Source organism: Idiotropiscis lumnitzeri, chromosome 2 (genome assembly GCF_059441095.1).
Source record: "Idiotropiscis lumnitzeri isolate Australia: NSW breed Sydney's pygmy pipehorse chromosome 2, RoL_Ilum_1.0, whole genome shotgun sequence".
Lineage (NCBI taxonomy): Eukaryota > Metazoa > Chordata > Actinopteri > Syngnathiformes > Syngnathidae > Idiotropiscis > Idiotropiscis lumnitzeri.
The window spans coordinates 824274-843874 of NC_142392.1; the positions used below are offsets into that span (position 1 = coordinate 824274).

At 45.7% G+C, this 19601-nt stretch overlaps 4 protein-coding genes and 1 long non-coding RNA gene across 16 annotated transcripts; 2 read left to right on the plus strand and 3 right to left on the minus strand.

Annotated features, from left to right (window-relative positions):
- Window positions 1–38: 38 nt before the first annotated feature.
- On the minus strand, window positions 39–2587 carry cwf19l1 (CWF19 like cell cycle control factor 1). The gene is made up of 11 exons (XM_088287886.1): window positions 2449–2587; window positions 2164–2378; window positions 1954–2069; window positions 1799–1883; window positions 1287–1442; window positions 1085–1214; window positions 913–992; window positions 632–841; window positions 460–579; window positions 299–396; window positions 39–238 (listed from the first exon to the last, which is right to left on the minus strand). The coding sequence occupies exons 1-11, from the start codon at window positions 2585–2587 to the stop codon at window positions 94–96; spliced, it is 1494 nt and encodes a 497-aa protein (XP_088144012.1). The 3' UTR covers window positions 39–93.
- dmtf1 (cyclin D binding myb-like transcription factor 1) lies at window positions 2162–12986 on the plus strand. Of its 2 annotated transcripts, XM_088288323.1 has the most exons (19): window positions 2171–2730; window positions 4121–4177; window positions 5113–5231; window positions 5289–5372; window positions 5819–5916; window positions 5994–6114; window positions 6455–6531; window positions 6597–6754; window positions 6848–6880; window positions 7095–7204; window positions 7373–7601; window positions 8170–8321; window positions 8466–8654; window positions 8722–8798; window positions 8910–9068; window positions 9148–9327; window positions 9740–9845; window positions 9920–11853; window positions 12490–12985. In XM_088288323.1, the coding sequence occupies exons 1-18, from the start codon at window positions 2609–2611 to the stop codon at window positions 9952–9954; spliced, it is 2106 nt and encodes a 701-aa protein (XP_088144449.1). In that variant the 5' UTR covers window positions 2171–2608; the 3' UTR covers window positions 9955–11853; window positions 12490–12985. The 2 variants fall into 2 exon arrangements, with proteins under 2 accessions (XP_088144448.1, XP_088144449.1); XM_088288322.1 differs by having other exon boundaries at window positions 2162–2730; window positions 5113–5372; window positions 12490–12986.
- Window positions 6056–9051, minus strand: LOC148341066 (uncharacterized). The gene is made up of 4 exons (XR_015842024.1): window positions 7031–9051; window positions 6856–6951; window positions 6567–6718; window positions 6056–6186 (listed from the first exon to the last, which is right to left on the minus strand). It is a non-coding gene; the product is annotated as an uncharacterized LOC148341066 (long non-coding RNA).
- Window positions 9205–14500, minus strand: tmem243b (transmembrane protein 243, mitochondrial b). Of its 3 annotated transcripts, XR_015842023.1 has the most exons (7): window positions 14370–14500; window positions 12551–12774; window positions 12094–12144; window positions 11742–11846; window positions 11542–11657; window positions 9726–9927; window positions 9205–9331 (listed from the first exon to the last, which is right to left on the minus strand). XR_015842023.1 is itself a non-coding variant. In XM_088288349.1 (6 exons), exons 2-6 carry the CDS (start codon window positions 12626–12628, stop codon window positions 11326–11328), a joined length of 360 nt encoding a protein of 119 aa, XP_088144475.1. In that variant the 5' UTR covers window positions 12629–12774; window positions 14370–14500; the 3' UTR covers window positions 10086–11325. The 3 variants fall into 3 exon arrangements, 2 of the variants coding, with proteins under 2 accessions (XP_088144475.1, XP_088144476.1); XM_088288349.1 differs by lacking the exons at window positions 9205–9331; window positions 9726–9927 and adding an exon at window positions 10086–11335; XM_088288350.1 differs by lacking the exons at window positions 9205–9331; window positions 9726–9927 and having other exon boundaries at window positions 10086–11657.
- Window positions 14051–19495, plus strand: LOC148341068 (sarcolemmal membrane-associated protein-like). Of its 9 annotated transcripts, none has more exons than XM_088288339.1 (11): window positions 14051–14207; window positions 14333–14401; window positions 15301–15435; window positions 15757–15918; window positions 15988–16062; window positions 16546–16827; window positions 17349–17475; window positions 17580–17692; window positions 17814–17912; window positions 18546–18663; window positions 18792–19495. In XM_088288339.1, the coding sequence occupies exons 3-11, from the start codon at window positions 15327–15329 to the stop codon at window positions 18838–18840; spliced, it is 1134 nt and encodes a 377-aa protein (XP_088144465.1). In that variant the 5' UTR covers window positions 14051–14207; window positions 14333–14401; window positions 15301–15326; the 3' UTR covers window positions 18841–19495. The 9 variants fall into 9 exon arrangements, with proteins under 9 accessions (XP_088144465.1, XP_088144462.1, XP_088144470.1 ...); XM_088288336.1 differs by having other exon boundaries at window positions 14052–14207; window positions 17778–17912; XM_088288344.1 differs by having other exon boundaries at window positions 14052–14207; window positions 17575–17692; window positions 18792–18938.
- The last annotated feature ends 106 nt before the right edge of the window (window positions 19496–19601 follow it).

Sequence of the window (19601 nt, forward strand, 5' to 3'; positions counted from 1 at the left end):
CAGCACTTTTCCTTTTTGACAGTGACACAAAACTGAAGTGTAGTGAAAACATCCATTTATTTACACATTTTAGAAAACAATAGCAAACTTGAGTTAGTCGTCCCAGGCGAAGTCGAACGGCTGGAAAGCGTCCCGGAGCTGCGCGCACGCCGCCTCCTCCTCCGCTCGGCTTTGTTTGCATTCCTTCCAGTCGGCGCGCGTCGGAATGTTGAGCAGCGGCTCGCTGGCCAGAACCTCCCTGCCAACAAACAACAAGTGGATGCTGTGCAGAAAACGGCCACAAGGTGGTGCTCCTCACCTCCCAAACTGCAGCGGGAAATTCCTCTGGATGCGGTAGAAGAGCTTCTCCCCGGAGTCGAGCTCCACGTAGAAGTACGGCGTTCCGGGCGGAGCGATCTGCGCACACCAACGGCCGTGGTCGTGAATGAGCCGGCAAGGGAAGGAGGCGATGCGGATTACCTGCTTAAGATCGCTGTGTTGCGGAATTTCCATCAGCTCCATCTGCTGCTCCTGAGCCTGCACCATGAAGGCCTCCTTGATGTCGTCCGTGGTGCAGCGGTCCAGCGGCACCGGCACCACCTAACCACAAATGAGGTCAAACTTGTCTCCAAGGACATACTTGCAGACGTACCTGAAGCTGCAGGTGCTGACTCCTGTAGTTCCTCTCGAAGAGGACGCAGCGCTCGGCGCGGCTCTTGAAGAAGCTTGTGAGCGCCGCCTTGTACTTGTCCATCTCTTGCAAAACCTCAGAAGCCAGCTCCACCGTGGACTGGTAGTGTCCGATGGGCAGGATGAGCACGTGTCCTGCGTTCAGTCCGCCTTTGGCCAGCGCCAGGTAGCACTGCGGCATCGGGGCACATCAAGACGACTCATGGCTGCGAGATTCGCGCCACGCTCGTGCGGCGTACTCACGTGTGTCCCGATGCTGACCACTAGATGTTTCTCTACCTGAGGACTCGCGAGGCAGAACCAGCACTCGCCGGGGGGGAGTGCTGCACAAAAACATTTGGGCTACTTAGCGCATGGATGCTTCCTCTTTTTAGGTGTGGGGGGGGGGGGGGGGGTTAATTTATCTGTGATTTACGGTGCTTGCGGGGTTGCTTGCGTCCCGACCAGTCGCCCTCCGGCGGCCTCTTCCTGCCACGCCCGCGAGTGCCACTGCCACGTCTGTCGCGACCCACGCTGAGGTCAAAGAAAAACTGAGTGCTCTGCTCCTGCACGGAAAACAAGTGGGGAAAGTCGCGTTTAGGTAGCCGCATGCCAGTGTGACGACGTGGCACTCGCACCTCCTCCACCGCGGTGGCACCCAAGACAGACTTTGGCGTGTCGCTCTTGTCATTGGCCGGCCGCCTGTACGGGTTTTCGGTCACGTCCTGAGGCTGTTTGAAAAGCTCCGACGGCTCCATCGTCTTCATGGGAATGATGTTGAAGGCGTACAGGTACTGCACAGAATAATGTGTTTTGGTTTGAACCACTTATCAAGGTTACATTTCAACCAAACACATTCAAATAATTGCAATACATTTGTTAGACAATGCAAAAAAAAAATCAATTAAATACCACACTAATCACAAAAATATAATTTGAAATAAAAATGCATGTTAACTACAAAAACATGCATACACAAAAAGTACTCTTAAGTTCTTGATTACATTTTATTTGAAATTGAATGATTTCTCTTCATTGCATAATATATATATATATATATATATATATATATATATTTTTTTTTTTTTAATCTTAAGTCGCATTCATTTAAAAAAAAATCTATGTTATCTTAACCAAAGAGTTGTTGCACCTTCTTCTTGGAGGGGTTGTTGACAGTTGCCAAGGCGATGAAGCGAGTGACATGCTGAGTGTTTTCCTGCAGAACTAAGTGATTCCTAAAGAAGTGGACAAAATCGAGAACATCAACATAAGGATGCTTCAGCTTTTATTTCTTCTTGAGCTCACCTGTACGGTAACCTTTCATAGTGAGCACCCTCTAAGGCAGCGAAGTGATATCTGGGCTTCAGTTTGTCGGCCAGGTTGGCAACGGCGCTGCTTCCACATGACTTTGTGTTGACTTCCTGTGACATTTGGAAGTTAAACAGGCTCAATGAGGTTTTTTTTTTTCTTAAAGAGTTCACACATTATGCAAAATAGATACTTCTGAAAGGTTACCGGGTTGTTTGCGTAGTGCCACACCCCCCTTGGCCACTGCGAGGTCAGCAGGATGTCCACGCCTCCAAACTTCCTGCTGGCAGTCAGTGGGGCGAGTAGGGCTGCCAGATCTTTTGGAGTGAAGCAGTGAGCTGGCGCCGGCTCCTGCGGGGCTTCGCAGCCGCTGACGTAGGCGATCTGCAGGCCCGACACACCTGTGAACACGCCTCGGCGACCTGGAGCACAGGGACATGTTTGCAGGAGCCCACACCTAAACCTGAAGCCCGACGGGAGAGCATTTCTTACCCAAGTATGTGATGTTGTCAGCCAGCTCACAACCGTCTGCACTGGGGAATTTCTTGGCTGTTTCCTGGCTTCCTGCGCCCAGGATGTACGTGTGGATGGGAGCTGCGGAAGCAGGACAGACAGTTGACGTTAAATACATTCATGACTCGGAAAAGCGCAGATGTGCTGCTTTTACCTTTCTTTGTCCCACTTTTGTACTGCTGCCACTCTTCGTCGGCCTCCGGTGTCGATGCAAAGAATTCCCCAACGCACAGAAGAAGCTGCAGCAAACCAAGAGCACACGTAACGTTTTACGCACACGTCCTAGACAGTTATGTCATGCTGTGTTGAGAACTCGATTGTGTGGTGCGTTTCCAGCTCACGTCAAATTGTCCCGTCTTCTTCTGGATGCTTTGTACTCTGTTGAAGAGAGTTCCAAGCTTGCCTTCGACGTCCCCACACACCAAGCTGCAAAACAACAATTACAACTTTAACACTCTGAATGCACAGCACACCACCGACCGCTAGTTCAATCCCGCGATAAATAACATCACACGTTTAGTGCAAGCTCACTGTAATATTGTGCGCAATGTTTAGTGGGGTCACTTACACTCGCACAGGTTTTTCTTCCATTTCTGGATTAGTTGTAAATTAAATCCACCATTAAATTTCTGCAACTTGAACGTTCCGTTCGTCTTTCGATTCCGCCGCAAACAACGACGGAACCATCAATAAAAATAAAAATAATTTGTCAGTATATCATCTACTTAATAAACGGGACGTAACATATTTGATACATTTTTAACACGTTTATTTGTCTTTGTTTAATTTTGTATTAATGCAAAAGGGAAAACTAGTTTGCAGGGGAATATATTTTCAACGGACCAAACGGTTGCCATGTTTGAGATGTATTTAGAAAAAAAATGCGGTATATACGTAATATCCAATTTCGAAAATGCATTTAAAATATTTTTCATATTTTGATATTATAAATAGTTTAATTATAATATTTTTTGACAGTTTAAAGAACATTAGAAGTGAGCTAGGATTGGCTAAATATACACAGTAGTTAGTGGTCTCGTGGCTATATGGCAACCCGCTGGCCAGCATCTCGACGTCGTGCATCCTGGCACTTGCCTTCATCCTGGTAACTAGCAAGTTCCCGGACGAAAAACAGGAAGTAAGTATCTCATTCAAAAGCCAAAAATGTCTATCTCGTCCCTGTGCGAAAGTTTGCGAAGCCCAGGAGGCGTGCCACGCCACATAAATGCCCACAAACTATTATATAAATCGCTCGTTTCACGCGAGACGCCATGAGCTGCCCCTTGCTCACTAAAATGGCGCCGTTGCGTTTTCATCTGTTCGTGTAGCGTATAGTGTCACTGGATGCTAACGGTTAGCATCAGAAATCACTTTAAATACACACGCTCCCAAACTGTCGATGTGCTTTGAAGTCTGAAATGCAGCGACAGTTTTGGATGTCTGTGCATATGTTTGCAAACTCTCCGTGTGCGTGCCATGCTCAACACTAAAGAAATCAAGTCCAAAGTATGCACTTCATTAAGTGATCAATAAAAGCCACTTTTGACTTTGTAGCGTGCACTGTTGTAACGACAATTATTTACATTTGTTTTCCTCTGTATTCCTGTTGGGGAAGCGCTCCATTAATTAAGATGTATTGTGTTTTTTTCAGGTGTAAACTGTATTGTGTTGATTTCAGGTGTAAACAGCAGAGGGCGCCATCGGCCAGGTTACTTGAACATACTTGAAAATCGTTCGTAAAGAGAGACCTTGTATAAAAATAAATGAAAAACTCATGAAAACACACCTAAAATTATTAAAAGACACTGAAAAGTGTCCCAAGGCGCCCGTTTCATCTCTTTCACTATCAAGAAATGGGACTTTATCTATTTCAGACGAGTTCAATTGTGTATGTTTTTTGGGGGGTTTCTGAATAGATTTTTTTGTATATTTATAATGTATTTGTGCATTTTGTGTTATAAAATAGTAATTCATAATCAATTTATGTACAAATGTTTAATGCTAATTATTCCACTGATTATGTTAGATCAAAAAATTGTTTGAACATCTGTTAAAGAAAAAAATGCGGAAAACATTTCAACTATGGAGGGCAAGGACTGACAAAGTTAAATAAATACGAGATGAAATTAGTATATTCCATAATTAAATGTTATTGGGAATAAATTACGGCATGCAAATGAAGATTAGTTAATGAAATGCACGTGTCATTAAATAATCAGCTAATTAATTGTTTGATTTAACATTTTTGTTTTTTTTATATAAAAGAAAAAACATATTTACATTATTTGACTATTTATTTCACTCTTAATATTTCATGATGTATTTAAATATTATTTTGTTTCATGAATTATCTATGCCCAATTTTAAATAGTTACTGACAATTATTTCACGCATGCATTTAATTTATGAAATTGTTGTAACTGTGGAATTATTTCTGATATAAATGACATGTAATTTGTTATTTATGTTTTTAATTTAGGATTTGTTTTCCTCTATCCTTTCATAACATACCTGTGTACTTCATTACAATTATTTAACCAGTTACATTCAATTCATCTTTTTTTTTTTTTTTTAATGATTTACGTCAAATGATTTAATCACTGTCTTGGATGCGTGTTGATTTTTTGCCGGTGGGTGGCACAGGCGTGCAATGAGCGTGGCGGTGGAGGAGCTGGATGACGCCGCGCCGATGGAGACGATCAAGTCGCTGACGTTGACGCAGGACAGTGATGGCAGCATCATACTGCACTGCCCCGCCGATGGTACGTCAGCGTCCTCATCTTCAGCTTCACACGTCACACGCTTGTTTATGTATGCAGATGATGAGGGCGAGCCCCGTGCCAAGAAAGCGTGCGACTCGGCGGAGAACTCGCATGCGTCCTTTTCTCTCGTCAACATGCCGGGTGAGTGAGGTGCTCCACTGATGATATCACAGGACTACAAAGTTCACTACGACATTTTCCGTAGGTACACGTGTAGGGCTGCGTCCAACGGTTTTTATAATTGATTAATCTGTCAATTACTGTGAAACTAATTGACAACTTGGATAAATATTTTTTACCCCTTGCATTCCTTTAGTCAAAGTGACTTTATTTGAAATTCAAAATGTGCAAATACAAATTGATTGTTTGGTCCGCAACACAAGTCAGTAAATCATCAATTGAAATATTGAAAATGGTTTTACAAAGTAAAAGCAGATGTTTGCATTTTTTTTTTTTTAGTTTGGGGTAAAAAAAAATAAAAAAGCTAATCCGTCTATTGAATTTGGCAAGCGTCCCACTGCATAGTGTAGTACGTATGAATAAAATTGTACGTTTCATCCTGATCCGATGCGTTTGTGTCACTTCAGCTGGCGACAGCTGCAACAGCTTCGAGGTTACCATGACGACCACGACGATGACAGTAGCGCATGACACTGTCACTCAGGACGGCGCGGCTCAGATTCAGGTTGCTTGAACATTGTGTGGCTCGGGTCTGCAAGTGGGCTCCACTTCCGACTCACAGTTGTGCGTGCGTGCGTGAAGGTCCTGTGCGACGATGATGACGACACCGCTGCTGCGTCGCCCGACGACAAGGCCGAAGTGTCGGCCGTCAGTCAGGCCTGGTTCACCACCAAAGAAGACAAAGACACGCTCGCCAACAAAGGTAAAGATGTCCATTTCAAGTCGGCGCTCCTCAAACGTTTTGGGATGCCCAAGTTGATGAAAAGACAAATGCCTGTGAAGAACCAAAACATAAATTGTCAAAAAGTCTGTACAGTATTTGCACCTCACACTCGACACATATTCAGTGTTTTTTTATTTTCTTCGAACTATCCTCCGCTATTCCTGAAAACTCACTTGCTGTTTTTGTGCTTTATCTTGCTGCCTTTGTTTATGATTAAAATAAATAAATAAATAGATAAAAATATATATCTATATGAGCCCCTTAATTTAGCGGACGTTTTGATTGCCATTGATTTAACCAAGCGTGTCGTTGCTGTCAGGTCACAAGTGGAAACAAGGGATGTGGTCCAAAGAGGAGATCGACATTCTCATGAGCAACATCGAACAATACGTCAAGGTCAGCATTTCATCCACGTCGACCGAGAGACCGACCTTTTGTTCACGTTCGCGTGTGCGCGTCAGGGCCGAGGCATCGAGGACCCGGCCGAGATCATCTTCGAGATGTCCAAAGAGGAGCGCAAAGACTTTTACCGCTCGGTGGCGTTGGGCCTGAACAGGCCGCTCTTCGCCGTCTACAGACGAGTCTTGCGCATGTACGACAACCGCAACCACGTCGGCAAGTGAGTGACAAGAGACCGGTGCGGCCATCAAGATGAAGGTGCGCACCAACATGACACCCGTGTGCGTGTGCGTGTTTGCGTTTGTGTGGCCAGGTACACACCAGGAGAGATTGAGAAGTTAAAAGGGTGAGTCGTCGTCATCTTCTTCCTCCATCAAAGTTTGCCAAATGTTTTTGGGTCACCGCATCTTGGAGGGTCTGCAAAATAATTAGCGTGAACATCTTAGCATGCACGCGCACACATGGCAGTTATTTTGAATTGGAACTACGATTTTACGGGCATTCTTGGGAGAATGTCTGCTGGGAAGGCGTGACCTCAAGGCGGCATGTGAAATGTTCAGGCTTAGGGATCGCCACGGCAACGACTGGGCCACCATCGGCGCGGCGCTGGGCCGCAGCGCCTCATCCGTCAAGGACCGCTGTCGGCTGATGAAGGACACGTGCAACACGGGTACGCCGTCTTTCTACTAGTGCAGTAATATCTAAACTATAAGATAGAAATGTGATAGTTGTGCCCAAGACTATCAACTCGTGCTTTGAATTAGTGAGGGAAAACGGCATACGAGTGCTGGGCCAATTTAGCACACGAGTAGGATCCGGACTAAAGGTCTTTGTGTAGGCAAGTGGAGCGAGGAGGAGGAGCGTCGTCTGGCCGAGGTGGTGTACGAGATGGCGGCCACCGCTCCGGGCTCCGTGGTGACGGGGGGCGTGTCCTGGGCGTCAGTGGCCAATCAGGTGGGCACGCGCTCAGAGAAGCAGTGTCGCTCCAAGTGGCTCAACTACCTCAACTGGAAGCACAGCGGCGGCACCGAATGGACCAAAGACGATGATCTCAGCCTCACTCGCAGGTGCAGGCGCCGCAAAAACTCAAATCCAATCTTCTCTCAATTCAATTGAGTCTCATCCAATCACATCTCAGATGCATGCTTTTTTTTTTTTCTTCTGCTCCGCTGGCAGTTTTGTGCAAGAGTTTTCCACTTGCCTCAAATCTTTTTCCCTTATATTCAGCTATAACAACTTCATATTAACATTATACTGTTAGGCTTATGATTAGGAGGTAAAGCGTCAAATAAAATACCATAATTCCATAGCACTGTATACTATTGTGCTCAATAAAAACATACAGGAATGACAAAATTCAATGTACAACGTAAAAAATTGTTTGCTTCAATGGCTGTAGTTCTGGTCTACGTGTTTTGCTTCACAGTTTGTGTAAAAAAAACAAACACTGCCATGCCAAATGCCATTTGTTAGCTTTTCAATGGTGTTTGTTTGCATTGAGCTAAGACGACGTTTGCTTGAAATACACGTCATTCTGATGCACAAAATGGTGACGAACAACATGGCATCACTGTCAAGGCAAAAGCGGGTTGCCCGAGACACTATGGCCGGATGCTTTGTGTGTGCGTGTTGCAGGATTTTGGAGCTGGAGGTGGCGGACGAGAATGAAATCAAATGGGAGGAGCTGGCGGGCGGCTGGAGCAGCGTGCGCTCGCCTCAGTGGCTGCGCTCCAAGTGGTGGAGCATCAAGAGACAAGTGGCCAATCACAAAGAGATCCCCTACCCAGGTGCGTGACAACATGATGCAACTGCCATCCATTCATCAGCGTTTCACAAGTCCCTTGGTCCAAAGCATCAGATTTCACGACACATCAACGTGCCCAAGTACCACCGTGCTTCCATGCTGACACGGTGTGCGTGTGCGTTTGCAGTCTTGCTGAAGGCCCTCCACGAAGTGATGTCGTCTTCGCAGTCGGCGGGCGGATCGTGCAGCCCCTCCTCCACTCCCTCGCTCCAGATCCGTCTGGGCCGCTTGGAGGAAAGCGGTACCGGCTCCGCCCCCGGCTCGGCCGCCGGCTCGGTGGCGGGGCTGCAGATCCCGCTGCAGATCGCACACCTGGGTGAGACTTGGCGGCGCGTTGGTTGCCCGCTGTCGGACCTTTGAACAACTTTCCTTCTGCTCCGCAGACTCGTCCGCGGCTGGCGGCGAGGGAGAGACAATCACGCTGAACGGCGGGACGCTGCAGGCTTTTGAGATTCTTCCGGTAAGTGAAGATAGGGCACTGCGAACAAAGCCCGACGGTTCTGCTTCTCGCATTTGCATCGTATCGCTGCTGCTGCCGACGATGATGGTGATGATGCCATTTTGCTGCCAGTCGTTTCAGCTGCAGCCCACCAGCACACCGGGCACGTACTTCTTGCAGACCACGTCCAGTCAGGGCTTGCCCCTCACCCTGGCCAATAACAACACTGTTACCTTGACGACAAGCTCCTCCTCCGCATCCCATGAGCACATCATCCTGCACAGCCTGGCAGTGCGTTAAAACCAACCGCCGCTTTCGGCTTTCCATGAGGACCGCCAATGTTTGTGAATGTGAGGACGGCATTTTGCAGACGGACGGCCTGTGCGCTAGCGACGGCGTCATCATCCAGACGGTGGCGGCGGACGCGGCAACCTCGCAGGCGGAGGGGCAGCGGCAGGATGAGCACCTCAATGCATCCGCTCTCCTGGAAGACTCGGAAAAAGCGGCCACCAAGAGGGAGGAGCCAGTGGTAGACGACATTACTGACAAGGTGCCTGCAATGGTCAACACATTTAAGATTTGGATTGAACACGTTTTAGACATGATCTCAATCATCACTTTTCAACAACTGTGCCGTATTAATGTTTTTTTTTCTTTGCAAATAAATTTGTGTTTACCATCTATAGCAGAGACATATAGTGACTGGCAGGACAATTAAATACAAAACCTGTCTCTTTGTAAGCTGTTTCCCTTGACACAAATTACTGTACTGCTTACCTCATTTTAGGTCATTTCATAAAAAACATGAATGGTTGAATTTGGAAATAGTCAACACTGCAATTCTAAATGTTGAACCGTCTACAAAGTCTTGTAAAACTCCACCAGAGCCATGCAAGCCTGTTTTGAACAAACTGGTTGTGCATAATAAAGTTTGGTAAATAACGTAACATTTTGCTGCTTAGCAGCTGACTCCGCCCCCAGCCGACGCTCCGGTGGTGCAGTCTGGCGTGGCTGCTGGCGGCGCCGTCCTGATCGTATCCCCTCCCAACATCAGCAGCACGCTAACAGGTGAGGTATATGACGTGACGTGTGATTGACAGGTCCAGCAGCAGCAGCGACTTCACGCTGTCTTTTGTCCTCAGATCCCATCCTGGAGAACCAGGACGGTTGCGATTAGGACGGGGAGCACGGGCGCGGCGTCAAGGTTTTTGGGGTTTTAACATGAACACTTTTTACAAGATAAGTGCCAATTTTTCAAGACGACATTTTGGGCTTGCGGTGAGAAGAAGAAATGCATACTCGGTTGAGTTCAGGATACATGTATTTATTCCGTCAAATCTTAAATAAAAACAAACAAAAAAAAAAACATGGCTTAGACAATCCTAAAGTCGTGGTGAGCTTTTAGTCCTCGGGGGCGGGCTTGTATGCCCGTGTAGGAACGGTGAAAGCATTAAAAGTGTCAAATGTAAAATAATCCTTTACGATGTTTTGGTTTGAGCACGTGAAGAAGTGTTGATTAGTTCTTAGTTGGAAGTGCTGAGGTTGGCGTGTTTTCTTGCTTCTTCTGTGCGCCCGACGCATACACACTGCATTTTTGTTCAATATTACTGACAATTACGCCTGCCATTAGTGCAAACACGTCACCCTGCAAAGCTACCTGGAATGTGTGGAAAAAGTCCACTTTTGGCGTAAAAGACAAAAACGTTGCATAATTATTTCCGCCACGGGCTTTGTGCTATGGAAAGCACTTTGAACATTCACTGATGCTCATTTGGAGGTCCATGCACGAGTATAATCTTTAGCCTCAACACTGAGAGTAGCATATCGACTGTGTTACTTGTAACTGCTTTTCCTACTCCTTTGTGGCATTTTGGTAGGACAGCTACATGTTACAATAGAGGCAAAACGGTGTACTAGTGAAGCACGAAATGTCAACAAGAATTAAATGTCACTTATAGTTGTCAAAAAATGCACTCTTCTGTCCTGCTAGCATGCAAATGTTGTTGTCTTCATGCTCCATGAACTAGGATGCTCTTTGTCCTCACTAGTGAGACAATTCAGCACACTAGTTTGCGACTAAATGACATTTTTGAACACAAGTCGGACACATTTGGTATTTTGTAATAATAGAAAGATGTAATTGTTCTACTACTGAGGACAAGAACGTACTAGTAAATGGACTACATACAATACAATCAAACAATAACTAGGGCACACTAGTAGAGTGACTGCGTCTTAACATTTTCCCCACCCATGTATGATATTTCTGTACACAAGTACAACAACTTTGGCAAACTAGTAGTGAGGCAAAACTACTCGTTGACTTTTGGAGCGAGCAGTAACGTCCAGGCGTCTACTAAACATTAAATGTAAGACACAGTCACTGTATAAGTGTGCTCAATGATCTTGTACTAGTTCATGGGCCTTCAATTTGAGTAAATTCTGAAACGGCTTTCCATGCTGTGCACCCTCGTGTGGCCGCTGTTGCCATGGTTACAGCAAGCAAACAAACAAAAAAAGAGCCTTGGCATTGAAAGGCTGCCTTCATTCACTTCCACCTGAATGTTGTGTGTGTGTGTGTGCGTAGGGGGGGGGGGTGCATGTGTGAGAGACAAACACAAAACAGGAAGTGATGTAAGGACAACTTTATGTGTAGCTTTCCTTGCGTCTTGTGCAGTGTGTAAACATGTCCAGTCCAGCCTACCGGGGGCAGGGGGGGTGGTCCCGTCCGGTTAGTTCCGATGCGGGAACGCTGTTGGCTCACCTGACGTCGTGGAAGTACAGGTTGGCACACAAGCACAGCAACACGATAGACGCCAGCTTGTAGTAGATCAGGTTGCGGAATTTGGGCTCCAGGTCGCCTTGGCGGTACCAGAAGATCTGAGACGAATATTTTTTTTGGGGGGTGGCGCATTAGAATCAGGAGGATTTTGTGTGTGTGTGTGTGCGTGCGTGCATGTGTACCAGCAAAATGGTGGATCCGCAGGCAAGCAGGATGCAAACAGCAAAGAAAACGTTGAGCGGCCGCGGAGGAAATGACGGGAAAACAAAGGAGCTGATGACGGTCACCTGCAAGGTAAAAACACTTTCACGCTGAGTATGACCAATATAGTTGAAATTGGATCATGCTCTCTCACGACACACTCAAATAATGTCTCACTGATATCATTTCATGTCAGAAAAATGCCAGTGTGATATGTAGATAGTTTGGAGATGATGCCTGTGTGACTTTAGGAATAAAAAGTGCCAACTCAGATGTTTGAGGAAATAAAAATAGCAGCGTAGATGCTGAGTCAGGTAACACGCACGCACGTACCAGCACAACCAATGACGTAAATCCTCCCACTGCCAAGTTGATGATGCGATCCTAGGCACAGAAACACAAAACAAAAACACTTCACGTGATACACATCAAACCATTCAACATTTCCATGGCAACATGGGCCACGTGACCATGTGATGGAGGATAAACAATATATGCCAGTGACTATTGTTTTATGGTCTGTTTAGCTCCTCCGTCCATATTTAAATTTGCGTTGCTCAAAGAGTTAATGACATTGCAGCCATCAATCCTAAGTGTTAGCCTGGCAATGTTAATTTCTATTATGTGTTAGCATTAAGCTAAATACACTATTAGGTAACACTTGGTGGTTGTTTAAAATGCACAACGTACTTGAAGATGACGTTCCATTTAATTTAGCTAATTTCGTAGGAATTTTCCATCGCTGAGCAAGCACGAGGCGGCGTGATCATGGTCATGAGCGTCATCGTACCCGTGCTGAAGTCTCCCCGAAGAGAGGTCTGTTGTCCAGGCCGCTGGTGCCATACGTCCTGGTGCTGAACTCATCCATGGCTCGCACGCTCCACTCAGCAGCGCCACCACCTGGACACACTGGGCCAGTGTCGCATGCTCGCCCCCGCTAGCGTGCCATCATGTCGCCGTGCGCAAAGTCGAGGGGCTGCTGGGACATTTGGGAGGGGGCCACGACGCCTTTGCCTGTCAAACAAAAAGGTTTGTCTTTTTCATTTTGTGGTGACATGTTTCACAAAAAAAAAAATACCTGAGCTCAGAAAGTTGGCATGGGTCTTACATTTTTTTTTCTCCATTAAGGAATTTAATATTTTTTCCATAAATTGTTAAAAAAAAATTGAGTGTTCATAGTGCTTCACTTTCACACATGTGATGTGGCATCCTTACTGCATTAATTCTGATTTCAAATGTTTTAATAAAAAAGCTAGATCACATTTGTATACGTCACTTTTTTCCACATTTTGTTATATTAGAGCCTGATTATAAATTGGAGTCAATGAATGGCTCCCTTAAATGTACACAAAATACCCCAAAACGACTTTGTGCAGGTACTTGTCTGTTGTTAAAAATGAGCTTTAGTGACTTGAGAAAACTTTGCGAGAAAAGTGATTTGAATGCTTGACTTCCCTTTTTTGTCACGTGCCAAAGCCCAGGAAGAGGAAGTTGAAAGTGCAACAAATCTGGACTGTCAATTATGCATACGCAGCATTCACATTTCACACGCATGCGCACAGTGCTTGTCGTTGTCGGTCACAAGTTTGCACAAATGGTATTGAAACAAGAGGGCGATTATGAAAAGGGCAGCTTAAGGGCCGTAAGCTACAAAGCGCATTCCTCCTCAGCCTTGTGATGCTCAAACATCTTGAAGACGGCAAGCCTGTGGTCACTAGACTACAAACAAGCGCCCATGACAAAAACACATCAAATCGATACAAAAGAATATTTGAAATTAGTGGCAGTCCAATCGATCAGCCACTCATCGTGATCGGCTCATTTTGACAGAAAAGTATGTTACAGCATGTCGACTAATGCCGTTCATTGCCTATCCCAAAATCAGATCACCCTCAGCTTGTGCTTTGCAGCCTGCGGCCAGCTTAAGACCAGCCTCAAATAATTGACAGCTGAATCAATGATTCAAATAACTGCGTTGAAATTGAACAATTCTGCAGGTAATCCATGTGGTCTGCATCAGAATCTGCAACATGCAACCCTTATTGTAACAAAATCAATATTACAGATGTACTCCAATTTTCAAGTGCAAATCAGTTGTGGCCATGTGTTGTTACAGCCCAGCGCAAAATGTTGAACACATGTGGCTGGTTACCAGTCCATTGTTTTGCTCTGAGTGCACTGAGATTGACTGACGACCAGTTCAGGTTGTACCTGCCGTGCCCCACACAGGTGAATCTGGACTATTAGCCAATCAGACGCCAGCCCGCAACCAAAAGAGGTTACGTGTGCGTGCTATGACGTGCAGCGATCTAACCTTTGGCTTGATGAGGCAGCTGGTGTTGGCAAACCGGAAGTGGGCGCCCGCAGCAAAGCCAAGTAAACGCACGCAGGACAAACACCGTCAAGTGTCGATGAACGAGCAACAGCTGTTAGCGACCTCTGCTCAGGCAAGCATTAGCAGGCTAATTCACATTCACTTGCTAGTGAGACTAAGCTAACGACGCTAACAATCAGCGATCAATGCGAGGTGTTAAAAACTAATTGCTTTGCCCCCCCCCCCTCCCAAAAAAAGGCCGTATTGTTGTTGACGGACAACAGGGAAGACTTGCCTTGCCAGCTGAGCGTCAGCTCGGATGCAAAGGTAACTTTACACTACATGCACACACATAAACACATGCACATTAGCACACACAAAGACGGGATTGATGGGCATTTAAAGGGAACGGGGCTCGAGGCCAAGCCGTTAAAGGGGAGTGGCCACACGATTGGGCCGACAATATACTGCCTCCCTCTCACAAACACGCTCTGGTAAAACAAAACAACGTGCATCGTTTTAAAACACTAAAGCAAATTATCAGTACAGAAATAATGGTCAGTTTTTGCAACGGTAGATGCCTAAATTATCATCAAATTTGATGACCCAATACGAGGCTACAAGTAGCCATTTAAATTCTTTTTTTCTATTGATTTTCTTTTGCAGCCCACAGCAGCATTGGAATTGTTTTTTCCATGTATCCAGCCCTACAGTTACGTAGGTCAATGAGCTTATTTGAACGAGTTTTTTTCGAGAAGACTGTTTGTAAACATTTCACGGCTCTCTCGACTTCGATTATATTTAATTTGGCAAAGCGTGACGTCACGGAGGCGATGGTGTGACGTGTCAGCAGCGTCACACCAACGATGAAGATGATGAAGAAGAGCATCTGCAGTGTCAAGTCCGCCGGTAAATTCATCATTCGTCGTCACGTCATGTTAATATCTTATTCACATTATATCGTGCTAATGGGTGACGAGCATGTTCAAGGTCGTTCATGTCTCCATGGAAACCACCACACCAATGCAACACGCTCGTTTGCATGGGCTCATAGGAGGAGTTTTTGGTCGCGTGTTTGTCATCATTAGGGTCCATCCCTGCTGTGTTTGTACGAGAGAGGCGGACGGACTACACATTGGATTGGTCGCCATCCAATGTCAAACAGTGAAATGGTCGTTAATATTCACCAACACAAATTTAAAAACCTTGTACTTGATGGTTTTTAGGACGATGATGCAGAGGATCAGACTTCATGGTAGCAGCCTCCCCTTGGCTTGATGACCCCAGGACCAGCCAGGACCCCTCAAACATGGATGGACTGCGGCTTCCCCCCCTCATCGAAGAGGTTCTGGACTCCTGTGGTCAGTGGGAACACATCACACCAAAACAAAACACTTGTGTGTCATTTCAGTCATCTTTATGAGCGCCTTCAGTGCTGTTTGAGTATTTTGCTAGTGTGTATGAGACCTTTTCAATAGTCAGAGAGCGGTAATCACTTTCAATAGAGCATGAGAGCTCAGTCGGGTGAGAGTATTTTAGGTATGTAAGAAAGTGGAATCAAAATAAGTTGCGTGTGTGTGAGAGAGCTAATTCAGACTTGTGTCCCGACCCCCTCCATCCAAACATTTGTTGCATCTCAAGATGTCTTCGCAATTGATCATGCCCCTCATTTTGTTTGGCAGGCCAGCTGAAGGACGACACGTGTGGGACGACAAAAGCTGGAGAGTTTGATGAAGATGCGGGCATGGAGGAGCTCCAAGTTCGGCTTGTGGAGCTGCTGATGGAGCTGGAGGAGACACGGCAAGATTCGCGCCGACACGAGAAGAACTTCCTGGAAATGCGCAGTGAGAAACTTTTGCGCTGCTTGTTCTCCTTGACGTTCTTCTTGACCTTCTTCTCGATGTTGTTGTCAGCCATGTTGGAGGACGAGCGGGCGGCTCGCGCCCACCAGGGGGAAACGTTCAGCCAACATATGGAAGCTCTGAAAGGTACCGGCCAACATCTCGTCCCGAGCTTTCTTACAAGTTCATTTCCAGGATGAACATGTCTTTGAAAGCTGTTTGAGCAATTATTCTGTCAGGGTGATATCCAGTTTGCAGTCCATGTACTAGTACACTCTTTGCCCCCAATAGTACGACAACTTTGGCATGCTAGAAGAATTTCTGCAACATGTTACTAATGAGGCAAAACTGTACACTACAGCATTTTACTAGCAATGTTGATTTTTTTTCCACTTTTGTGTGACATTTTTGGACATCAGCAGGACAACTTTGGCATACTAGTTGGACAACTACATGTTACTAGTGAGGTAATAGTGAGCACTCGTTAACCACTACTAGCACTACGCGTAAATTGCTGTTAAGTAGTGGAATTTTGTAATGTCACTAGTAGGAAATATTTGTCAACTAGTGTACTGTTATTTTATTAGTTTTGGCCATGATAATTCTAACCTTTGTCCTGACTGCTTTCAGCCGAGTTGGTGGGCATCCGTCAGGAGTTCGTGGTGGCGGAGCAGGAAAAACAGAGCAAGCTGGAGGAGGTCCAGGGGGAGCTGCGGGCGACGGAGGAGGTGGCGATGGCACTGCAGGAGGCCAGCGAGGAGGCGACGGTCGAGCAGGAAAGCGACATCGCCTGCCTACAGGAGGAGCTGTGTCGGCTCCGGGCCCAGCTCCAGTGCTTGCGTGACTCGGGGAGCCAGCACGAGTCAGAGGTTGCCGCCCTGAGGACAGCGATTGGCGAGAAAGGCTATCACGGTAACATACAGAGTTGCAAACGGTCACCCACGCTATTGGCGGGTTTATGGACCAAGACAAGAAAAAAAGTAGTAGATTACCTGCCCTAAAGAAATATTTACAACTGCCAAAATGATTGTTTAAACCTCAAACTATTATTTTATATACAATTTCTTACGTGACACTCTTTCGCATCAGCACAATATACTGTAACAACTCTCACTTTAATAAGGCCAAAAATAATGAGACCATGCGAGGACACAAGTATTCTTGGGCAGTCCAGTAGGACACAAGTACCCTCGGATATAAGTGGACAAGCTGCTAGGACACAAGTAGATCGGTAAACAAGGACATTTAAGTCAATTACAACACAGTAGGGCACTGCTAATACAGTTACCTAAAAATGTGGCTTCACGTTTATTCATAAGTAAAATGCAGCATTACAAGAGTTACAAAAAAATAAACAGTGGATTTGTGTTTGATGTAGGATTTTACTAGTTGGCCAACAAGAACCACACTGCCTCTCCCCTAATGCTTGTTAGATGGAGACAGAAAGCGCTTGGATGAGGAACTTGCCTCCCTGAGCCGCGAGCGTCTTCTGCTGAGCGACGCCAACCAGGATCTGAGATGCAAAGTGACACAAGAAGAGCGAAAGAAGCAAGCTCGTGTGTGAGCGCTCCACTGAGCTGTCAATCAAAGCACACAGGGGTCAGCACCTGTCAATCACACCTGAAGAACTTTTTTCCCCCTTTTTTTTCTGTTTGCCAGGACAGAGGGCAAAACCTACATCAGTCTGTGCCGTCCCCCTATCAGTCTTTCAGACGCCCGAGAACTTCAGCTGCAGGTCCAGCGAGCCGAGGACGCCGGGCTCCACGTGCAGACCGAGGTAGCGTCATGTGATGCACGCCGTGCAGGACACAAGGCGGTGGTGTCATAACTGACACGTGTTTGTGCTGGTGCCTTTGCGTCAGTGCGAGCGCGTGAAGCGTTCGCTCATCTCCCTACAGCGTCTCCATCACGACAGCCAGCACGAGTGCGCCGCTCTGGAGGAAGAGTTATGTCACTGCAAGGCAGAACTGCAGCGACTGCATGGCGAGAGGGCACAGGTGAGAGGGAGGGAATGGTGTTCAGGAAGTGAAATTCAAAAGTGATAGATTGGTTGCTCCGATAGGGGAGGGGTTAAGAAAGTAGGAACATTTTCATTTTGCTGTAATTGTTGTTACATTATGAGTATTTTGTTTATTGAAAATAATACAATAAAAAAAACACCGGTTGAAACATTTTTACACAATAAAATAAATGCACAAAAACAAATTACAAATATGCTAAATGTGTGTCTGTATAATTCTACATAGAATTATTTATATATATTTTTCTCATGTTTTCAGTTAATTTTTGTTGATTCCTATTCATTGATTCGATAAAAATATGAAATATGTATACATTTTATATGTTTTAACAGCGTCCTCAGTTGACATTTTAAGTATTTTATTAATTACAATTGTCTAATTTGTGTTCAAGATTTGAAAAAATGAAATGTATCTGCAGTGCTTAGTTACACTTATATATATATATATATATAATTTTTTTCCCCCCAAAAAATGGCATCCTCCTCCCATATGATGTCGCCACCTCCTCACCACCTGTCACCTGATTGGCCCTTGCCTCCCTCCGCCTAATGTCACTTCCTGTCCTGTCACACATGGACACTTCCTTGTGTTTGTGTGTATCGTCTTTAGTGCCGGCCCGGCTCCGCCGAGCACCCCCTCGCATTGGCCCCCCTGCTAGGCGTCATTGTCATAGTGGCCTTGATGTGGTACTGGTGGGAGGAGCTGGCGTCCTAGAAAATGGGAGAAGGTACGGGCTGAGATATATTCGTCTGGCCTACTATCACCTCTGGGTTGTACGTGTCACTGAGATCGTTGACCGTGAAAGGCCATCACTACTTTACCTGCCAAAAAGCTTCTCTCCTTCATGTCTTTCAGGATGGCACAGGAAGTTGGAACTTTGTGCCGGTGGCAGTGGCGGTGGTAGCCATCTTGGTTCTGGTGATCCCCAGTTTGACCTGATGTTTCAGGCCAAAGCAATCACACTCAGACCATTATATCATGGATCAATTGGGACCTTTTGACCATTACCATCCATAAAACTATGTTGTATGCTGCTTATCCCCATTAACTCATTCACTGCCAACTCAGTTTAACTGGGCATTGACATCTATAGCCGTCAATAGCAGTGAATGAGTTAAAGTTGTCGGTCTAACTTCAGGTGATGAGAGGCAAACAGACTACAGTCCCTTTTAGGGCACAAATAGAAAAACTATGGACAGATCACCAGTTAATGTCACGGCACATAGAGGCAAACAATTGACTGGTCACCAGCATAAAGCATGTCAAGGAGCATACGGATATTGGACTTGTTGCCAGTCAATGTGTTAGCATAATCACGCATGTCATTAACGTTCCCCAGTAGCAATGTTAAACTTATAAGTGAGTTAAAATGTAAAAAAAAAAAGAATTGTGTTATCTACATCTTCCTTATGCAAAAGTTGCATGCTTTTAGTTTAGTTCTCTGCCTGATGCAACTTGAAGCTAACAACTAGCACGCTCATGTAAATCGTGCCGTGCTTATGTATTGTGTAACAAGCCAATAAATTCATCTCCATGGTGACCACCAACAACAACATTGATCACAGGCATACATCCATTCTCTATAGTGCTTCTCCTCATTAGGGTTGTGGGTGAGTTGCCGTGTATCCCAGCTGAATTTGGGGTTATGGATATATTGGAATGTAT

Coding starts and splice junctions, on each gene's coding strand:
- cwf19l1 (XM_088287886.1), bottom strand. CDS start 2,587: ATGTATTTAACGTCAACTGTCTGTCCTGCTTCCGCAGCTCCCATCCAC. Junction 2,379..2,448: donor TGACAACATCACATACTTGG/GTAAGAAATGCT, acceptor CCTGTGCTCCAG/GTCGCCGAGGCGTGTTCACA. Junction 2,070..2,163: donor GGCACTACGCAAACAACCCG/GTAACCTTTCAG, acceptor CAAATGTCACAG/GAAGTCAACACAAAGTCATG.
- dmtf1 (XM_088288322.1), top strand. CDS start 2,609: ATGTGCTGCTTTTACCTTTCTTTGTCCCACTTTTGTACTGCTGCCACT. Junction 7,205..7,372: donor GAAGGACACGTGCAACACGG/GTACGCCGTCTT, acceptor GTCTTTGTGTAG/GCAAGTGGAGCGAGGAGGAG. Junction 8,655..8,721: donor GCTGCAGATCGCACACCTGG/GTGAGACTTGGC, acceptor TCTGCTCCGCAG/ACTCGTCCGCGGCTGGCGGC.
- tmem243b (XM_088288349.1), bottom strand. CDS start 12,628: ATGGATGAGTTCAGCACCAGGACGTATGGCACCAGCGGCCTGGACAAC. Junction 12,145..12,550: donor TCGGGGAGACTTCAGCACGG/GTACGATGACGC, acceptor TTCTGTGCCTAG/GATCGCATCATCAACTTGGC. Junction 11,847..12,093: donor TTACGTCATTGGTTGTGCTG/GTACGTGCGTGC, acceptor TTTACCTTGCAG/GTGACCGTCATCAGCTCCTT.
- LOC148341068 (XM_088288336.1), top strand. CDS start 15,327: ATGGTAGCAGCCTCCCCTTGGCTTGATGACCCCAGGACCAGCCAGGAC. Junction 17,693..17,777: donor GGCTCCACGTGCAGACCGAG/GTAGCGTCATGT, acceptor CCTTTGCGTCAG/TGCGAGCGCGTGAAGCGTTC. Junction 18,664..18,791: donor GTCCTAGAAAATGGGAGAAG/GTACGGGCTGAG, acceptor CATGTCTTTCAG/GATGGCACAGGAAGTTGGAA.